Source organism: Anopheles stephensi, chromosome 2, assembly GCF_013141755.1.
Source record: "Anopheles stephensi strain Indian chromosome 2, UCI_ANSTEP_V1.0, whole genome shotgun sequence".
In the NCBI taxonomy this organism is placed as follows: domain Eukaryota; kingdom Metazoa; phylum Arthropoda; class Insecta; order Diptera; family Culicidae; genus Anopheles; species Anopheles stephensi.
In genome coordinates, this window is record NC_050202.1 from 60,149,518 (window position 1) to 60,169,480 (window position 19,963).

At 48.0% G+C, this 19,963-nt stretch overlaps 8 protein-coding genes across 12 annotated transcripts; 4 read left to right on the forward strand and 4 right to left on the reverse strand.

Moving 5' to 3' along the window:
• Positions 1–390: 390 nt before the first annotated feature.
• Positions 391–3,309, forward strand: LOC118506477 (general odorant-binding protein 83a-like). 4 transcript variants are annotated; one of them, XM_036043655.1, is made up of 5 exons: positions 391–624; positions 748–860; positions 917–992; positions 1,059–1,374; positions 2,024–3,308. In XM_036043655.1, the coding sequence occupies exons 2-4, from the start codon at positions 756–758 to the stop codon at positions 1,331–1,333; spliced, it is 456 nt and encodes a 151-aa protein (XP_035899548.1). In that variant the 5' UTR covers positions 391–624; positions 748–755; the 3' UTR covers positions 1,334–1,374; positions 2,024–3,308. The 4 variants fall into 4 exon arrangements, 3 of the variants coding, with proteins under 3 accessions (XP_035899548.1, XP_035899549.1, XP_035899550.1); XR_004905513.1 differs by having other exon boundaries at positions 406–860; positions 2,024–2,295; positions 2,371–3,309; XM_036043657.1 differs by having other exon boundaries at positions 406–624; positions 779–860; positions 2,024–3,309.
• Positions 3,310–4,989: 1,680 nt separating this feature from the next.
• LOC118506478 (60S ribosomal protein L35) lies at positions 4,990–5,674 on the reverse strand. The gene has a single exon (XM_036043658.1). It carries the CDS (start codon positions 5,571–5,573, stop codon positions 5,202–5,204), a length of 372 nt encoding a protein of 123 aa, XP_035899551.1. The 5' UTR covers positions 5,574–5,674; the 3' UTR covers positions 4,990–5,201.
• A 165-nt stretch (positions 5,675–5,839) lies between these two features.
• Positions 5,840–7,604, forward strand: LOC118506473 (26S proteasome regulatory subunit 10B). Its single transcript, XM_036043649.1, has 3 exons — positions 5,840–6,169; positions 6,290–6,409; positions 6,477–7,604. Exons 1-3 carry the CDS (start codon positions 6,076–6,078, stop codon positions 7,439–7,441), a joined length of 1,179 nt encoding a protein of 392 aa, XP_035899542.1. The 5' UTR covers positions 5,840–6,075; the 3' UTR covers positions 7,442–7,604.
• LOC118506474 (tRNA (guanine-N(7)-)-methyltransferase non-catalytic subunit wuho) lies at positions 7,591–9,802 on the reverse strand. The gene is made up of 2 exons (XM_036043650.1): positions 8,352–9,802; positions 7,591–8,284 (listed from the first exon to the last, which is right to left on the reverse strand). The coding sequence occupies exons 1-2, from the start codon at positions 8,846–8,848 to the stop codon at positions 7,627–7,629; spliced, it is 1,155 nt and encodes a 384-aa protein (XP_035899543.1). The 5' UTR covers positions 8,849–9,802; the 3' UTR covers positions 7,591–7,626.
• Positions 9,164–11,440, forward strand: LOC118506475 (short-chain dehydrogenase TIC 32, chloroplastic-like). 2 transcript variants are annotated; one of them, XM_036043653.1, is made up of 2 exons: positions 9,164–9,291; positions 9,578–11,440. In XM_036043653.1, the coding sequence occupies exon 2, from the start codon at positions 10,490–10,492 to the stop codon at positions 11,384–11,386; it is 897 nt and encodes a 298-aa protein (XP_035899546.1). In that variant the 5' UTR covers positions 9,164–9,291; positions 9,578–10,489; the 3' UTR covers positions 11,387–11,440. The 2 variants fall into 2 exon arrangements, with proteins under 2 accessions (XP_035899546.1, XP_035899544.1); XM_036043651.1 differs by lacking the exon at positions 9,164–9,291 and adding an exon at positions 9,331–9,493 and having other exon boundaries at positions 9,578–11,060.
• LOC118506470 (DNA polymerase eta) lies at positions 11,418–14,349 on the reverse strand. The gene is made up of 3 exons (XM_036043647.1): positions 14,195–14,349; positions 14,024–14,127; positions 11,418–13,941 (listed from the first exon to the last, which is right to left on the reverse strand). The coding sequence occupies exons 1-3, from the start codon at positions 14,249–14,251 to the stop codon at positions 11,460–11,462; spliced, it is 2,643 nt and encodes an 880-aa protein (XP_035899540.1). The 5' UTR covers positions 14,252–14,349; the 3' UTR covers positions 11,418–11,459.
• Positions 14,350–14,469: 120 nt separating this feature from the next.
• LOC118506476 (mpv17-like protein 2) lies at positions 14,470–15,421 on the forward strand. The gene has a single exon (XM_036043654.1). It carries the CDS (start codon positions 14,749–14,751, stop codon positions 15,352–15,354), a length of 606 nt encoding a protein of 201 aa, XP_035899547.1. The 5' UTR covers positions 14,470–14,748; the 3' UTR covers positions 15,355–15,421.
• LOC118506471 (N-acetylneuraminate 9-O-acetyltransferase) lies at positions 15,414–18,298 on the reverse strand. The gene is made up of 4 exons (XM_036043648.1): positions 18,029–18,298; positions 17,862–17,958; positions 17,026–17,787; positions 15,414–16,941 (listed from the first exon to the last, which is right to left on the reverse strand). Exons 1-4 carry the CDS (start codon positions 18,159–18,161, stop codon positions 15,552–15,554), a joined length of 2,382 nt encoding a protein of 793 aa, XP_035899541.1. The 5' UTR covers positions 18,162–18,298; the 3' UTR covers positions 15,414–15,551.
• Between the last annotated feature and the right edge of the window lie 1,665 nt (positions 18,299–19,963).

Sequence of the window (19,963 nt, forward strand, 5' to 3'; positions counted from 1 at the left end):
ATGATTCCGCATTTCGCCTACCGATACGGTACGGTTTGTAATTGCGAGCTGCAACTGAAAAACCGGGAGCCCGGCCGCGTAAATGAGTGTGTCAGCTAAAGATTTGTTAAACCTTGCTTGTCACCCATTTTCCGGTGCGTTTTTTTTAGGCACTGCTTTTCCGACAGTTTTCCTTTCGTTGAAAACTCTTATCACCGTCCTCTCTCTTCTAGTGCAAAGTACTAAGGGTTAAGTACTCTCTTGGTCAAGGTAAGAACGTGGGGTGAGTTGTAGAATTGCAAACATCAACCAAGCTCCCCAACGTCCGTTGATGTTCTGTAATTTAGAAATCTCATTCCACGCCGCCCACAATCGCAAGCTATATAAAGCCCCAGCAGCCGGGCGCCATCCAAGTCAAAACACCATCCGACCGTTTGTGAGACGCTGGTGTGGTCGCTGTCTTGCAATTAAATTCGTGTAGCGAGTCGGAGAAAAGAAGTTTCCCCAGTCGGTCCTTTAAGTCATTCTTTTCATCTGCATTACGTGCATTAGTTTGGCAGGTTTGGATCGTTGTGCGAACCGTGCCGCAGCAACGCAGCTGCAACTGCAGGGCCACATTTAATATCCCGCGCCACTCCAAGCAAGGTACTCGGGGTAAAAGTTTTAACAGTTTCCCGTTTTAATTATTGATAACCGTGCCGTGCTTTTTCGTGTCGCAATTGTCCCACGCGGTCTGTGCAAACTACGTGCGCTACACGCCACCTCTAGCACGCAGCATGGCGGGCCCGTTTAATTCCAGCAGTCGAACGCTGATGGCACTGCTGCTGTTCCAAGGTGCAGCACTCGTCGTGCGTTCCGACGAACCGAAACGTGATGCAAACGTAAGTTAACGTCTAGATCGTGTTGATCGGGTTCTGTACACCGTGTCTTTGTGCAGTATCCACCGCCGGAATTGCTCGAGAAGATGAAACCGATGCACGATGCCTGCGTGGCCGAGACGGGTGTGTCCGAAGGTAAGGTACAGTACGCTTACACACAACCTCACCATTTTCATGTCCATGCCCTCCGTCTACCTGCAGATGCCATCCGGCGGTTTAGCGATCAGGACATTCACGAGGACGACAAGCTAAAGTGCTACATGAACTGTCTGTTCCATCAGGCGGGCGTGGTGAATGACAAGGGCGAGTTTCATTATGTGAAAATTCAAGACTTTCTGCCCGAATCGATGCACCTCATCACGCTGAACTGGTTCAAGCGGTGCCTGTATCCGGAGGGCGAAACAGCCTGCGATAAGGCGTTCTGGCTCAACAAGTGCTGGAAAACGAAGGATCCGGTGCACTACTTCCTACCCTAGGGTGTCGTGGAATCGAACGATGCGTTGGGACTTGTTTCGAGGTATTTTCAAATAAATTGCAACTTTATTCCTATTCGTCTAGGTCTCAGTCTACATTTCAATAGCTAAGAACTCAGGGTAATAAGTTTTTTTCTAACCATGAGTGTTGTTGGACTGTATCTTCCGGTTCCTACTTGATCACAGAAGATAATGTAAAGGATGCATTAGCATCTTGATCATACCTCAAGATTCGTAAGAATTCATCGCGTAAGGCGTTTTAATCAGGAATAGGGAAATATTCTCTAGTTATAGCATGATCGGACTGCTTCCAGTACCCTAGCTGAAATCTGAGCACAAATGCTGTGCTGTCGATTCAAATCTTTGGCGCAGGATTTGGAATCATTTTAAGGGTACGATAGCATATTTAAGTATCGCTCATTGGATCATTGGATCTTGGAGCCACCTGGTGATATTTCCTAATCAAGATCGATATACCATGATGCCTTGATAAGGAATTCAAATATTTGTAATGTAACGGAAAGGGGTCTTAGACACATCGCTTTCCTCTGATGAATTAATTGCTTTATTAATTTGATTAACGATTTGACGATCGTATATTATATTCATTGAAGTGTAGTAACGAATTAATTTTCTGTCGTAATATTCCAGCAAACGATACTTCCGAACTAAATCTTAATATTTTCCATCCAGATCCATCAACCGGACCTTCAGTCCAGGCAGTAAAGAGCTCCATTTCGCTTTAGTTAAAAGAGGGCCCCACATAAAACAACAATGGAATCGAATGGTGTTATCGGGTTCCCGAGGGCTGCCCATTCGGTGGAGTTCAGCGTCCAACAATTTCCGGCATCCGTATGATTAGAGAAAGCAATCTCCTTTCCACACAACCAGCAGTCCAGGCAGCTTAGGACGCTGTCGTTTTTTTTTTCTTTGGCCGTAATCTTCAGGCGGCCCGCGGGCAATGAGTAAGAAATTAAAACTTATTATCAGCGCCTAATTACGCCTCTCACGATTCTTCGCCTCCTCTGCTGGTGCTGTAGCGTTGAGTTGAAGTACGACGCTTCTTCCGGCATCCACCTCCATCCACAGGACGAACCGGTGAGAACGATGCAAAAATTTGGAATATCATTAATCAAAGTTTCGACCAACGGCGAAAGAATATGGCTCCATGGGCAATTAAAGCAACAAAAAGAAACCAAAAAAAAAGGTAGTAACAAGCAAGGGAAAATGTGCGAGCGAGCAACACCCTGGCCAAGTGCAGCAAGAAACGAAAAACACTGTAAAACTTCCTTGGCTGATAAAGTATCGCCGTAATCAAGCAAATTAAAATGTAAATGAAGAGTACCGCGCGGTACAAGTTTTACGCAGCTTCTTGCCGTCCCTGTGGCGGCGGCGATGGGCCACAACTGCAATCGCACATCCATTTGACTAATTAAAAACAAAACAAAACAAAAATGGCAACAACACCCTTCGCACGCTGGGGCCCGATTGTGCTGCACCCGGGTGCAGTGGTACAGTTCGCAAGTGCATAGCAAAACACAAAGCAACAATAAAATCAGCGCACAATTCAAAGGACAGTACGTACGCGTCCCTCATTACCTGAGTTCTGGGTGGGTAAAATGGATAAAAAAACGAAAGCAGCAGCAGATTTTGCATTCAAATCACAACTCGTGGACAAGGGGAGCTCATGGTTTTAGTGTAATGCGCATTGCATAGCTTTTGGCGTTTAAAATTTAATTTGCAGCACTGCGAAGTATTCATTGGACGCAATAGCTAATTTATGTTTTAATTTTAATTATTAAATGATTAAAAATGAGATAAGACACTCGAAAAGGCCCCTTCTGACGAAATTTGCTCATCACTATATGCTAGTCGCCTAAATGTATGCAAAGCGCAACACATGTTGCAAAGGCTGCACAGTACCTTTTCTGTGGGCTCAACAATAGTTGAATAAAGTGAAGGAAAATGTAGCTAAAGTTAGATTTAAAATCTCCTCCTGACAATGCTGAACACTTATTCACAATAATGGCTGAAAAATCTGGCCTATGACTTGTATGGCGTTGTGGGGCGATAACGGAACATTTATTCGATAGAAACATAGTGCCGTGCATAAATGATCCATGCCCTCCCTAGTTTTTTAACGATAACGTTGTTCAGGAAGCCGATACCCTTTGGTGAGTAACGCTCTTCATTAACGTAACCTTTTATACAACGTGTTCTCTTGATGTACGAGGTCTCCTAGAAGATGGAAGACTGTTCAAGATGCAGGCTTTTTGGAGCATACATTTCTCTGGAGGACCAAACCTCTTGAAAGACGAGTCTCATACAGCAAACAAGTTGCTCGAATTCGTTATTTTTCTTCTCTCGTTTCCACCTCAAAGATCTATTGTTGCCACCCCACCGATATCCATATGTCTCGTCCTTCCACCACTTATTCTTCAGTAGAAGTACGATGTGTGCAACGTGGTTCCATCATTTTAGCTATTATTGAGAAGTATAAAAATTGTGCAAGCATCCGATCTCAGTCATGGTGTACTACAGTGGACAGTCAAATTCTCTTAGGGGGGTCTCGGCCTACCATTTCTAACTTCTAGTTACTCAACTATACCCTTAACTGGATAGGCAGTCCTGAGTACGGTACGTTGTACGGTAGATGGTCCGGACGATAACGTGTCCTTCCGCGTGAAGTGTGCTGAAACTACAATGAAACTATCATTGTGCCAGACAAGATCATTGTGTTTAGCAAGGTATTCAAATCTTCAAATGGATATTCGAAACGCGTGAATGTTGCAAGCGAATAAATGATCATGGAACATCTACAGGACATGAGATCCTTGATAGCATATGCAACGGCGGTTAATTTATCTTTCCAGCGTTGGCTATCTATAAATTCTCTTCAGCAGTCCCTAATTGCACACACCAACAACGCCACAGCAGTTTGTAAGTAGTAAGACTTGCTGAAGTTTTCTTGGAAGTAAAATGTTGGACAGTGTAACTACTTCGGGATCAGGCCCCAAGGATGAATGCAATTTGTGAACCAGATGTTGAGATGCTTTGAAGCTGTGCGTTCAAGATCAGTGTTGTATCTTGGTTCCGAATCTTGTTCCAGGAGTATAGAAACTAGATCCCCAGAACTAGTGAAATTTTGTGATAAGTTCCTTGAACTGCTGGACTGTACGATTGACTCCTGGCTCTTCAGGAATCTGTGTCCTATCCCATCAGAACCGCTTCCTCGATTTCAGGAAAGGAAACCAAGCTATGGGTAAAACTAAGTCCTCTACTCCTACCAATTGGACCAAAACCTGTCGAGGTTGTAAGGCCAAACCAAAGAAGTTCAATTTGTTGATAATTTCTTCCACCAAAACAACAACATTCATGTAGATGTTTCATTCCAATCGAATCTCGCCTCGGATTCTTTGATAAACAAGATAATACATATCACTACTGGGACTGAGGTACTAAGCTGACTCAACAACCAGAACCGACTGCAAGGAACCTCTGGCTGTTGCGTTTCTTTCCGATACATTTGGAAAAGGTTCTTTCAACTGTTTCACCACACTCGCGAATTGAGAAAGCCGGCTCGTCCCCGACGCTTGTGATGTATACAGCACCTTCAAACTCTACAATCGATAAGGGAATGATCAAACACAACAAAGAGCTTTAGTGGTTCAATAAACATGACAGTGTATTATACCGATCTCCATATACATTGATCTTCTTCCGGGTTGACATCAAAACATCAGCTTTGCTCCACCAGCACCGGATCTCGGTAGCGATACGAACCAAAGAAACGGAGGCATCCGTCCACACACTCGCGTACACCTGACAGCAATATGGGAAGGTTTCCCACCCTCTCTCGCTCCGCAACTCCTTATGCCTTGACGGCGAATCGGCGGCGGGGGAACTTTGCGCGTTTACGCTGCTGCTTCAGCGTCAATCGCTTGGCATCGTGGTGAGACAGGGCCTTGCGCATCGCACGGGTCTTCTTCGGGCGCAGATCCAGCGGCATGTACTTCTTGCCCTTGTACAGCTTGCGGAGGTTCTCCTTCGTCTTCGTGTTCATCACAATGTACACGCGTGCGATCGCCTTGCGAACGACACGGATCTTGGACAGCTTCGACGGAGCACCGCCGGTGACTTTCGCCACGCGCAGATTCAGCAGCTCCTTCTTCAGGTCCTCCAGCTGCTTGGTCAGCTCCTTCTTGTCCTTCGTACGAAGCTCGGAACACTTAACTTTCACCATTTTGCTGGTTTTGTGGGGTTATTTGCCACTTTTTCAAGAACCACGCGATTGAAACACCTCCGGCCACAATCGGCAGAAACGTCGAAAAGAACGGAAAGCAGCACACCACGATGGCCCGTTGGTTTATACCCGCACCAGGTTCACTTGACACCGCGGTGTTGGTGCTGTAGAACAGTTTGGCGTATGTCTGTTCTTATTTTTCCCAAGCAAAAACAAAGGAATGTGGCACACCGCATCTAGCAACCTTCCGAAACTTGAACTCTTCAATCCGACCGCTTCACCAGATGGCCTGTTCCATCGTCTTCCTGTCATTTGCTTGGGTGTAGTTGTCAGCAGATTGCAAAATCACCCATAGCTGTGTGTGTGCGTGCGTATGTAAGCGACTGTTGTCATTTCAGCTTCATAAACTGTTTTGTCAGCCACTGAAACCAATCGCTCGAACTAGCAAAACAGCGTACTCTTCTTCTCGATTTACGCCCGATAAGTCTCGTTTTTCGTCAAAATGACTGTGGTGGATCCGGCTCGTGAAAAGGCGCTGGAAGATTACAGGAAAAAGCTGCTGGAACACAAAGAGGTAGAATCTCGGCTGAAGGAAGGTAAATATTGGTTGAGGTTAGGGTGACTACGATGACTAGCGGAATAATGGCCCGTCAGCTTAGAGTCTGTGTACATCTACCTTTATTGTTGCAATCTAATCGCTTGTTGTTTTCTTCTAGTAAGGGAAACTTTAAAAGAGCTCACGAAACAATTCGATAAATCGGAAAACGATTTGAAGGCGCTGCAAAGCGTTGGCCAGATTGTTGGTGAAGTGTTGAAGCAGCTGACGGAAGACAAATGTAAGCAGGTTTGTTTTGCACCCGGGGCCCGGTCGCACTAACGCGCTGTGTTGCTTCTTTATTGCAGTCATCGTAAAAGCGACCAACGGTCCACGATACGTTGTAGGATGTCGCCGGCAGCTGGACAAAACCAAGCTCAAATCGGGCACGCGCGTAGCACTGGATATGACTACACTGACCATTATGCGCTACCTTCCGCGAGAGGTTGACCCACTGGTGTACAACATGTCGCACGAAGACCCCGGTGAAGTGACCTACTCCGCCATCGGTGGTCTGTCGGAGCAGATTCGCGAGCTTCGGGAGGTCATCGAACTGCCACTGCTTAACCCGGAACTGTTCCTCCGTGTCGGTATTACGCCGCCGAAGGGTTGTCTGCTGTACGGTCCACCCGGTACGGGCAAAACCCTGCTGGCCCGTGCTGTCGCTTCCCAGCTCGACGCAAACTTCCTGAAGGTCGTATCGTCGGCCATCGTCGACAAGTACATCGGCGAATCGGCCCGTCTTATTCGCGAGATGTTCAACTATGCGCGCGACCACCAACCGTGCATTATCTTCATGGACGAAATCGATGCCATCGGCGGTCGCCGTTTCTCCGAAGGTACGTCCGCCGATCGTGAAATCCAGCGTACGCTCATGGAGCTGCTCAATCAGATGGATGGGTTCGATTCGCTCGGACAGGTGAAGATGATTATGGCCACCAACCGGCCCGACACGCTCGATCCGGCCCTGCTCCGCCCCGGTCGTTTAGATAGGAAGATCGAAATTCCGCTACCGAACGAGCAGGCACGGTTGGAAATTTTGAAAATTCACGCTGCCCCAATCGCCAAGCACGGTGACATCGATTACGAAGCGGTAGTGAAGCTGTCGGACAACTTTAACGGAGCCGATTTGCGTAACGTGTGTACCGAGGCGGGACTGTTTGCGATCCGTGCCGAGCGCGAGTATGTCATACAGGAAGATTTTATGAAGGCGGTCCGCAAGGTGGCGGATAACAAGCGGCTGGAAAGCAAGCTGGACTACAAACCGGTATAATTAGCTGTCCGTGCTGCCGTGCGTAGACTGGCGAATCGGCAAGGAAAAAGCGTCGCCTTGATCGCACCTTTCTTTCTGGTTTCCGTTCACAGCTACAATTTTCGTATCATTAAATCATTTAAGTCGCGTAATAAAACCAACAAAACGTATCCTGCTCGTGTAACGCGTGTTTATCTTAACAATTTTTATTTCGATTTTTTCGATCCGATTTTCTGCTTTTTTCGTTCAAAGTACTCCGAAAGGTTATCGATGCTGTGTTTGAAGAGTGTGGAATAATCCCGCACCTGCTCAATCGTTGCTTCAGTGAACTGAGCGTCGAAGTTCTTGATCAACGAATGATCCGCACACGGTATAAACTGTCGCTTCTCTACCGAAAAGTTATAGGCCAACATTCTGGCCCGCTTGCTCTCCTTCTCCATCACTAACAGTACCAGCTGAAGGGAAGCACTCAAAGTTGCACTCAGTACGCTCAAGCTTTCATCAATCGTTAACGGATCGCAGAGAAGGCTTGCGTTGGGTTCTTCGTACCGCACTAGAGCAACATCGATTTTGTTCTGGACAGAACTTCTCACCACGCACAGCATTTCGCTACTTTGCTCTACTCTTTGCACCGACAAACCAACCGCAGGATCCTGCAACGATAGCTGGCCAATTTCCTTCCCTTCGGCGAAATCCCACAGTCGCAGCGTTCGATCGCCCGACACCGATATGAGCTTTTGCGTGGGAATGATTTCAATTCCTCCGACGTACTCCAAATGCCCCAGACAGAAGCACTCAATGTTATGGCAATCTGGGTACAAGCTTACTTTAATTTTCTCATCACGATCGCACGTTACTATGAACCTGTGGAAATGGTACGAAAAAGCAATGATTAGAATAACGTAAAATCCTATTAATGTAAGCTACTTACCGCTCATCGTCGCTAACCGCTAGTCCCAATATTTGGCTCATGTGGCCAAGAATCCATTTCGATTTTTGTTCCTGCTTGTTCAGCACATCAAACTCGAAACAGTCACTCTTATCCGACCCGATCAGAACGTTTCGCTTGGGAACAAACTTCATGCAAACGATCGTCCGCGTCGTAGGAATGCTATCGCCTAATAGCGAAGAGGACAGTTTCCCATCTTTTTGATGCAATTCATAGCACTGTAGTGCTTTGATGTTCAACGACACGGCCAGCACATTAGCGCTCGGACAAAACTCGAACGTTACAACGTGTGCCGGTAATGGTGGTTGGGTGCCTTGTTTACCATTCTGTTGGTTGCCGGCATCGGCAGTGCCTTCTGCTGGAGGTAAGTTCTGCTGTACGACGATCTCATGCAGCACATTACCATCGGTGGAGAAGAACACAACCTTGTCCTGGATGGCGGCGATGATATACGACGAATAAACCTTTAATTCGTACATTTTTTTGGGGGCAACAGCTGAAACCGCTTCGTTAACGTGGTTTGCGCACGAATGTGTTGACAGAATTCATTTGTTTACATCTTTCCGCCCAGCGAATGACATTTCTCGTGCCAAGGTTGCTACATATACACGCGAGAAAAATTCAAACCCATTTCCCATTCCAATCGGAATCGTTCTGGCTTCGACGATTTCACGCACGATTTTATTCATTTTTCGCAATGAAAAACGCTCAAATTATTTACCGAAATAATCTTCCACTCCCAGCATTCTTACCTTCGGCGATACCCAACACCAATGTGCGGCGTGTCAATAAACTCCCGGCGGGTTTTTTTTCCCTCCGAGGCTCCATATCAGTCCCACTATCAATTTGCAAACAAACTCCACCAACCACCGCACAGAGCAAAGGTTGCTGATTTTGGGTGTTTTTTTTTTCTAGGCTAAAGGTAAATATACTCTGCACCCGGTTTCCGTGGCGATAGACGAAACCGTTATTCCCGGAAGCCACTCGTTCGTGAGTGGCGGGCGTTGTCGAAGAGTTGTTCCTTTGGGGAGGGTTACCGCTACAGCACAGCAGATTGGTGCCATGGGTTGGATTGGGAAGTGTTGTGCATTGTTGGGTCTAGGAACAGTTACGTACTTTGTGCGGTAAAATTTTTCCCAAAGACACCCCCCTTTTGGTTCAGTCTTCATAACCGGCTTCAGAAATGACGGGTGATTCTTCTTCCTCAGGTGGTACTACATTGGCCGATTGTACACCAGCGCACGAAAGTTCCGGAACGGTGAATTGATCGTACTGACCGGTGCAAACTCGGGTATCGGTTTGGAAACGTTGTTGGAATTAGCCGGTCGTGGGTGCCACCTTGTGATTGGAACGCGCAGTGCAACGACAGGCCAAACAATCCGCGACCGAGTGCTGCAGCAGTATCCCGGCGCAACGGTGGACGCGTTCGTACTGCAACTGGAATCGCTTGCCAGCGTCGTCGAGTTCAGTGAGAACGTGCGCAATCTAAACAAACCGCTGTACGCGCTGATAAACAACGCCGGAGTGTTCTATGCACCACCGAGCCTAACGGAAGACGGGCTAGAGTATCTGTACCAGGTGAACTATTTGGCACACTTTTTGCTGACACTGCGCCTGCTGCCCGCACTCAAACAACAGCAACCGGACGCGGGCGATAGCCGCATAGTGAACGTTGTCTCGCAAGCGCATCGCTCGGTTACCGAAATACCATCGGACGGCAGCTTCTGTGGCCCCCTGTTCCCCGATACCGCTGCCAACCGATTCCGAGCGTATCAGTGCAGCAAGCTTTGCTTGGTACAGTTTTCCTACCGCCTGTCGCAGCTGCTGGCCACAAACCCGGCCGGCAACCCATCCGTGCACTGCATTGATCCGGGTAACGTAGAAACGGCCATCTACCGTCACTTCCCTCCGTTGGCGAACCGGGTGCTGTTCTGCCTACAGAAACCGCTCAGAATTTTGCTCATAAAAACACCGCGCGAAGGTGCCCAGGGCATACTGTACGCGGTGCTGTCCGAGAAGAAACCACCGTTCTACGTACGCCGCTTCTGGTCCGGCAAGCAGGGAAGCGATTTCGACGAAATTAACCCACTGGCGAGGAAAGAACCGCTGGCCGATACGCTATGGAAGCGGAGCCGCAATCAGTGCAGCCATCATCTGCTGGAAATGATTCTCTAGTGCTACCACCACCGGTGTACGAGGATCGCACGAAGGGATTGCGGAAGGAGCGACTAGCGTTCCGGTTTACCTCCGCCGAAAAACCTTCCGAACTGAGCCGTTGTCTTGTAGCGATCGGTGCCGTAGAAGGGGTCGGTACGCACGAAGCAACAACCTATCTTGCCGCAGGAACAACGACCGAACGGTGGATAACCATCGGTACAGCCGTTACACCGGTGGACTGTTACGTGGAACGCTTGCTGCAGGAAATGCTAACAAACGAGGAAAGTAGGTGTACGATCACCACCAGACAGGGCCACGATATCACCTTCACGATGAAGCTGATCCGAATTGAAGGGCAGAAATATTACTACGAACTGACGGTCGGCGAAAGTCTCGCACTAGCTAAGCAATACAAAGAGAATGGAGTGAAAATGTTCTCCCAGTATCCACTGTTTGCTCACACGTACTTTAACCAGGCGGCAAAATGTCTGCTCTCCTGGTCCCCGATCGATCAGCTCGATCCGGCCATCGAAGGAGCCGAAACGGTGCAGGAAATGCAAACACTGCTCGAAACGCTTTACCTGAACATTGCCGCCTGCCTTATCAAGCAGAACCGCTTCGAGGAGGTACTGCACGTACTGCGGTACACGGACCAGCAGGAATCGCCCTCGGCCAAAGCGACGTACCGGAAAGCGTTGGCCCAGTTTAAGATCAAGCAGTTCAACGAAGCACTTACCACGCTGGAGCGGATCGATTATGGCAGCAGCAAGGAATGTGTCGCACTGCACCGGCAGATCGTTCAAACGCGCCAACAGGAGGACACCAAGTACAATTCGATGGTAAAGAAAATGTTTGCGTAGTGATTTCTCTTTTCTACTTAAGGCAATAAAATGAAATTAACCCGTTAAAACGGAGTTTTTTCTTTCTTATTTGTTACAGTTTGGTGAAGTAAGACGAGACGGGTTTTAGCTTTTGCTTAACCGGTGATGACAGCTCTTCGCCCGCCATGGTCGAACGTTTTCGTTTCGTGCTGGCACTACTTCCACCGACCAGGGTGGCCACCACGGGCTTATTTACGATCGGTGGCTGGGAAGGTGGGGGTTCGAGACGGTTCAGTTCCTGCTGCAACCGTTTCGCTACATGGTAATCGTTGTGCTCGGCCATAGAGTCCGCCGGTATCATCTTACCACAGTCGGGACATCTGGTTGCGTAGCTTTCTGAGAGGTTCTCTTCATTACTGCTCCTAACGGCCATCTCGGAACTACTGAGACGTATCGATTCCGGTGAAACTTTTGCTAAAAACCTTTCGATCGATAGATTCGTTCCTGATGAGGTGGTGGTGGTGGTGGTACTGGCACCGGCCGAACTTGTACCAGACATCGAAGAGCTTCCTGCTTTCGATGGTCGTTTAGCGGCAGGAAATGGAGATTTGGCCGTTATTTTGGATTTTAAATCGTTGCGGAATTCATCCCGCTGCTGTTGGCTTAGCGAGAGAGCAAAGTGGAAATCCTGATGAGATTGATACTCGTGTTCCGGGATCTGTTTCTTGCACTGGGAGCATTCCAGGGTAAACGTGTTCGCTGGTTCCGGAACTTGGTACAAATATTCCGCGTACGTTGCCTTGTAATCTGGTTTCGCCTCGGTTGTTTCGCTCGTGTGCTCCACAGCCAATCCGGAGGTAGATGGAGTATCTTCTGGCTTATCCAACTCTTCAACTGTATGTTCAGATGGTTCAGTTTCATGATCTGGTTCAGACACTTCCGTCTGAACCTCATCCTGTTCTCGTGTCGATTGATCCTCCGTCTCGCTTTGCGCTTCTGTTGGCACGCTCACAGGAGCGGATTCTTTGGCGGAGATGGCTTTTTTCGGTTGTAGAAATTGCTTTATACCTTTCTTCGGCTTCGTTTCGGTTTCTTTAGGCTCTTCACTGGCTGAACTGCTGTTCTCAGGCTCTCTCTCGCTTCGTTCATTGGCCGAAGCAGCAGCTAAAGCCGACTGATGTTGTAGAAAATGTTTAATATCACCTCGGGACGGTTTGCTACACACGGCCGCTAGGTCATCTGCTTTTGCTTTCTCCATCGGCTGTTCTACCGTTGCTTCGGCTTTCGGTACATCAACCGGCGGTGGCGGTTCCGAAACACTTTTGCGACGCTCCATACCGCTCGAGCCTTCCTCTGCAGTGCTACTTGCCTTGTTCGACGAGTAGTTCTGAAACATTTGCCTTATACCGCCTCCTTTCCCGCTGGCATTCGGTTCAAACTTTCCCGCACTAATGCCCAAAAACTTTACCGGATTGTGCAGTGCCGTGGTTGAGTTGGGCTTAAAAAATCGCTCCGTATTGCGTTTGATCGTTTCCAGCGCATCGGTCGCAATGCGCTCCATGTCGTACGCCACCAACGGGATGCTTCTCGTGCTCGACACGTCCACATTATCGATCTGCTGGCTGTAGCTTACCGTAAGCAGCTTCGCCGTACGATTGTTTTCGTCCAGATCCTTTTCCAACCGTTCCGTCACTTCCGACGCGAGCTCGTTCAGCCAGTGGTTGAGCGTTGCCAGCCCGGTGATTGCATTCTTTCCCGGGAAGCGTTTACAGCACCCGATACTCTTCGAGTGGAACTTTGCCGTTACCGCTTCGAGATCGATGCCGCGTGCCATCAGATACATCCAGCTGCCCATCCGCTCGTCAAAGTGCTGCTGCAGCAAACTTTCCGGAAACTGTACCAGCTCCGACATAAACTTTATCTTCAACACCTCGCACACCTGATCGCCCAGCTTGCCGCCGAGCCCCTTCACCTTTTTCAGTGGTAACGTTTCGTACAGCTTCGCAATGCTATCGATCGGCAGGATGGTCTGTTTGTTCGGTTTGTGGAAGCCGGCCGTCAGCTTGGCGAGAATTTTGTTGTGCGCAATACCGGCCGAACATTCGTAGCCCGTTCTCGCCTTTACCGCGGCCCGTATTTCGTTCACAATCGAGGCACCGACCAGCAGCTTGATATCGCTCTTCTTGTACTCCAACCGGTCCGGGGTGTTACCTTCGGCCGCACCGGTGTCGAATGTGCTGGAAAGCTTTTTCACAAATTCGCCAATATTTTCGTACCCGACTGCGAACGTGTTGGCCAGCTTTTCGGGCAGCAGCTGAAACTTTCCTTCATTCATCTCGCGTATCCTGCTCAGCACGCGCTCGGTTATATCGAGATACGCCTCGTCGATGCTGGCCCGTTCCAGCAGCGGTGTAAAACTTTTCAACACATCTGCCACTTCCTTGCCCGCTTCGCGGTACCGTGTCAGGTCGGCTTTGCCTCGAACCTGCGGAACTTGCGGCAGTTCAATTTCCGGACAGTGTTGCTTCGCTTCGTCACCGCGCATATGGCGCGTTACACCTTCCGCTCGAGCGGGATAGTTTACGGCGATGATGCTGCAAAGCAAAACACAACATGATCGTCCGTGATTTATCGCTCCCCCCCCCCCCCTCCACCCTGCCCTGTGGTTTCACTTACCCTCCACCCTGCCAGGGATTGTACTGTACCACTGCTATTGGTTTGCCTGCGATAGCGGGGTTCAATTTTTCCTCCACCTGACAGTAGAAACAATCCATATCGACCTGGTGAAACAAACGGGAAAGGAATCGTTACGATGGGAGATTTGATAGTACTGGCTAATCTACATACCAACACCACCACTCGATCGAACTTATTCTTAATATTTATAGTCGTTTTACTGCTCATTTTATCCTACATGTACACATTGAATACGGAACACACAATTTCACCACATTCTGCTCCTTTGTTGACGCAGATTCCCGCCTGAAACGATTTGACATCCCAGTGGATATTAAAAAAATGTAAACAATCAGCAGGTTTATGGCATATGGCTTGAGAGTTCAATGTAGGTAAATATGGTTTTAAGCGAGAAAATTACTCAAATCACTTTGATATAACGTTCAACAATAGTAGAGTTAACAAATAAGCTGTAATTTCACAAATAATAACCTGTATTATCGTTCAAAATCGACATATGATGTGAGTGTGTATCGAAGCGTGCAGTGTTGACAGCGCACGCTTCCCCAGAATCACGTGCGGCGGGCGCATTTATTTTGATTAGGATTTCTGTTTAGATTAGATAGATATTTATGGCTCTGGCTCAGTGACGAATTTTATATAATGCCAAACAAAGGATTACCATGAATTGAAGACCATTTCGAAGCCGTTCGTGCGAGCTCGCAATGATCCGGCTTGTGCAGTGGTTCCGGACAGTTACCAAAACGGCGTTCAGCAAAAAGTATCTCCTGCTCACGAATGTAGCGATTTCGGTGAGCCTGTCCGGCGTGGGTGATATAATCGAACAGCATTATGAAATTTATAACGGTGAGCTGGCGGCGTGGGACCGCCAGCGGACACGGTTCATGTCCATCTCGGGCATGACGGTCGGCATGTTCTGCCACAGCTGGTACAACTTTATGGATCGCCGATTTCCCGGCCGTACGATCGGTCTGGTGCTTAAGAAGGTGCTGATCGATCAAACGGTAGCGTCGCCGATCGTGATATTCCTGTTCTTCGCCACGTTGGCGGTGCTGAAACGTTCCTCGTGGGAGGAAACACGGCGTGAGGTGCGAGAAAAGTTTATCCGACTTTATACGGCCGAATGGATTGTGTGGCCACCGGCACAAATCGTCAACTTTTACTTCCTGCCGACGAAGTATCGCGTGCTGTACGATAACACCATTTCGCTCGGGTACGACGTTTACACCAGCTATGTGATTAACGACGAATGCACCACTAATAGCGAACCAAACGATGTACCAACGGTAACAAGCCACGCAAGAAGCTAATCCACGGGTAACCCCCAACCAGAAACAGCGGCAATAAATGTTATGTTTAAACTACCGGCTATCATAAGCGTTGCATCAAGCGTTTAATTTTATTTTACTTTACCTCTAGACAGCTAACTACGCTAGTAGTGTTGTTAATCGTTTGGTGTGCGCTGCGGCAGGGTGGCTTTGTTCTCTAAAAATATCGTTCGCCCATTTCAAAACATTCCGTCATATCGGCCCAGCGGTATGAGCAGGATCACAAAGAACACAATATTCCTGAGGGCGAGCTTCCAGTCGTTCGGTACCGCGTACGGCAGCAGCACGCTCGTCACGCGATGAATCTCGTGCGATACACACACGAAGATGAAGGACGTGATCAGCACGTTAAGCGTCGGAAAGCCGGGCAACAGGACCAGAACACCGTTCCGATCGGCCGCCAGCCAGATGTGGTACTGGCACAGAAACAGCTCTAGCGAAATCTTGCCAAACCAGGCAAAAAACGTCGAGTACCGGGTCCGTAGAATGCCGGAAATGTTGCGCAGCAGAATGTATCCCACGATCGGTATGAACACCACGTACGAGTGCACCTCCTCACAGTCTTGCCGATTGCGGCAGAAAAAGGTCCACGTCATGTAGCACCCGATGCCGGTGATGGCCGCCAGCGTAGACGTCAGCGAGATTCGCTTCGAGAACAAATTGCCATGGTTGTTATCGTCCACCACGGCATACCGTTGCGATATTTGGAAGATGGCCGCAAAAATCATCCCGTACGTGATTGTGTACCGATCCAGCTTCCAGCGGTACCACCACTCGTGGATATCGTCGTCCGTCGTGACGAACAGTGCCTTCCACGGTCGGGTAACGAAGATGCGCTCGAAGAACACTTCGCTCATGTAGAGCACCGTTACGGTCGCCAGCATCGTGATGAACTTCACCACCACGTACAGATACTGGTACGGATTTGCTTCCGCTATTTGGGCGGTAATACGGGGCGGCAGCGAGAGCATCAAGTACATGATGCTGTACCAGAACGAGAGTAGCGGCACGAAGAAATAGAACTGGTACGGTCGGTTCATGCACAGGCACAGGATGACGGTGAGAAAGTTCACCCGGAACATGACGTTCAGAAACCGTACCAACCCGGCATTTCCGGTTTGCCACCAGTAGGTGAAGTGTGCGTAACCGGACAGAAACAAAAAGCCACTGATCAGCACCTTGATGTGCATGTAGATCGGTAGAATGTGGGACGCTCCGGTCATGTAGTAAATAAGAATCACTATCTGCATCCAGCCCTTCAGCTCGTCCGTTTGATCGCGGTGCAGCACTTTCGTGAGCTTGCTGTCCTCGGTAAAGAACAGCCCGAGCGCAAACACATACCCGACCGGAATCCAGAAGCTAAACTCGGAGTAGTATTTGTTTTCCTTCATGAAAAAGTTGGTTCGGTCGCAAAGGTAGAAATAGGTCATGATCACTGCGAGTGAGGCAAGGGCCGCCAGTGGCGACTGTGTGTCGGTGGCGGTGGGCTGGTTAAGCGGCATGTAAGTATGTATGCCGCGCCACTTAACGATCCACTTCCGCACGTACATGGCGGTCGCAATGCTTGCGCTTAAAATAGAGAAAAAATGAAATAAACTGACCGTTCTGGCTAGAATTGTTACAAAAAAAAGGGACCGGGTCAAAGGGACTCACCAAACGGCTAAAAAGGCGTACGTTGTAACCTGTATGATCGTGTACGGTTCCGCGCTGCTGCAGCACGTTCCATCGTTATAGTTCATGTAATCGTTACAGTACATATTCAGCAAAATCTGTACATCGTGCTTTAGCGTCAGCGTGCTAAGCTTCTGCCCATCAGCAAACTCATCCACCAACCCGGAAGCGATCATGTTCGACGAAGACCAGATTTTCGCTTCCGAGTAGAGCAATATATTGCTTGCCGCTTGATTGATGCGATCCACATCCTCGTTGCGCACATGTTTCCACTCCTCCGGGGAACTTTCCTGATCGACGGGATCTTGCAGTTTCCAGATAATTTTCGTTTTCTTCGCATACAACCGATCGATCGGCGACACCAGACGCGTTAGGTTCTTTTCATACGCTTTCTGTATGTCTTCCGTGACGTTGCCGCGCTGGAAGCTGGGATAGGTGCAGCTGGCAATGATCAAGCTCGGCGGATCCTCCTCATGTTCCCATTTGATGAACTCATCGATCAAGCTTTTCGATACCTCGTTGGCGTAAATGTACTCCACCCGAAGGCGTAGCTTGTAGTCGGTAAATTGAACGTTCTCCGTGTGTTTCGTGTTCGAGGACTGCTTGGAGTTGTTTTCCGTTTCGCTCGATCGGAGATAGTCGATGAATTCTAGCGACAGAGATCGAAGCCGCTCGTCGCCAATGAGCACGAAATGGTTCTGATTGCCCCAAAACGCTAGATACCGTAGGCATTTTCGTGTGTCACTAACCAAATACAAAACAAAACGATGCTGTTCTTGAATCTTGGTCATTGTAAGCAAAACGCACCAATCACTTACGTTTCAGTATACTTGTGCAGCATGCACCCGTACGGTTGCCATTCCTTGTCCCCTTTGAACCGGCCAGCACTGAGCAGCCACTTGCACGAATCCGATCCTACACCGCGGGGCAAAGGTAAATTAGTGTCGCGCGATACGGTGCACGCAACCACTCACGCAATACGTACCATAGCGCATATGAAGAAAGGCGTGATACACGACGAACCCTAGCACCATAGCAAAGGCAAGCTTTTTCGCATTGTTGGCATTCAGATTCTGTATGAACAGTTCCGCCTTGGACAGATTGCCATTGTTGCCCATTTTGAGATCGATCGGGTTCGAGGTGGGCTACTAGTTTACACCAAATTTTACACAAAATATCGCCAGTCGACTCCACTACATTGCGTGATGCACTCCAGGAGCCGCAAGAAAACAATCAAACCTGTGTATCGTTGCTGTCAAACATCGAACCGCCCTGATGACATTTCAGCTGCATTGGTGCGTGTGTGTGTGTGTGTGTAGAGATGGGATTTGAATTGAATTTTTAACCAAATTAATACCCTCATCTCTTTTGCTCTTCACTAATAAAAAAAAACTACAAAAAAATCTATTTTGGTTGCTGTAACCTAAACATGCTTATTATATTGAAGACCTTAACGTTTGTGAACCAAGCATTGAAATAGGAAGTGTCAACGGGATGAGAGTTTTCGGGAACGCCAAGTAAAACGATCGCTCTTGGATGCAGACCAAGGTGTATGTATTTAGAAGGTGGATTTTTATCGATTTGACAGGGCGACATTTTAGTCGAGTTATGTCAGAGTTTGTTTACAAAAACATATGGTATGGGGCTACCAACATGAACAAACAGCCTCGATTCTCAGTCCTTTGAGCAATTTCGCTAATTTATGGGTCATCTTCGCATATTAAGTGTTGTCCCACAGACGATTGACGATATTTGGTTGCATTTTTCGTCAAAAAATCGCAAGCGATACCACCACCGGCGCCTCCTCCGACGCTGCCATCACTCTTCTCAATACCCTTCCCCTCGATCACCCCGGAACTGTTATGTCAGGTCGAGAAATGTCAATTTGCTCTAAACAACTCTACCTTCTATATCTACATACCTTGATGCAGACTCAAAAAGCGAAAAGATGAGATATAATTTTGCACATTGAATGAATTATATTCCACTATGAATGAATTTTACAACATCGGCGATGAATTATATAAAATGTCGAACCTACCAGTGGAACAGAACACGCAGCGGATCGTCGAACTGTTCAGGGAACAACAGAAAATGCTAACGCAGTAACAGCAACCGCTGAACAGTGACTTGCAGTGGCGTATGTAGTCTCCCTAGGGTCCAAGGTGGTCTGGTTTTGGCCAAAACCGTGATCATGAAGCTTCAAGTCCTTTCAAAGACCTGGCTTCTTTCACTGAGTCCTTTCGATGAGGCTCCTTAAAGGACAGACTCCTGGGAGACCGCCTACTCCGTCCTCCGTTAGATCCGAAATTTGTGCCTTGTTTGCAATATAGAGTGACCCGAAAAAGCGATTGATGACCATCGCCAGTCAGAACAAGAAATATCACCACATACCGTATCCTCTAAAACTTTTCACGATGGTTAGAATGGCGAAGTGGTTGGAAGATTGAGAGAAGCCTGAGTTCTTCTTTTTCGAAAGATAGTGATAGCGGAACAGGAGCTCACCGACTGGTATCCATCATCTCGAGACTACCAAAAGAATACAAATTCGCCATCTCTGTGGAGAAATAAAAAAATATATTTATAATTATTAATAATAGTAAATAAACTACTTGGAGACTTGTGCCTCAATTTATTGAGGTGAGGCCTTACGATACCTCACGGAAAACCGGAGAAGGATTACGTTGTTACTAGTATCCAGCTTGATATAAACCATCTCGTGACCATTGCAACTCAAGCCCATCCGTTGAATAACAAGGGAACGTGGTACACAAGCAGGATTGAAGAACAGGATCTTTTTAACGAATGTGCTCCGGTTGTTTTGGAAAAGATTGTACAAAAAGTGATGAAAAAAGTGAGGAATTAAAGCAATACTTCGAACGACGGGAGGCCTCCTCCGCTGAGAAAAACTGTTTATATT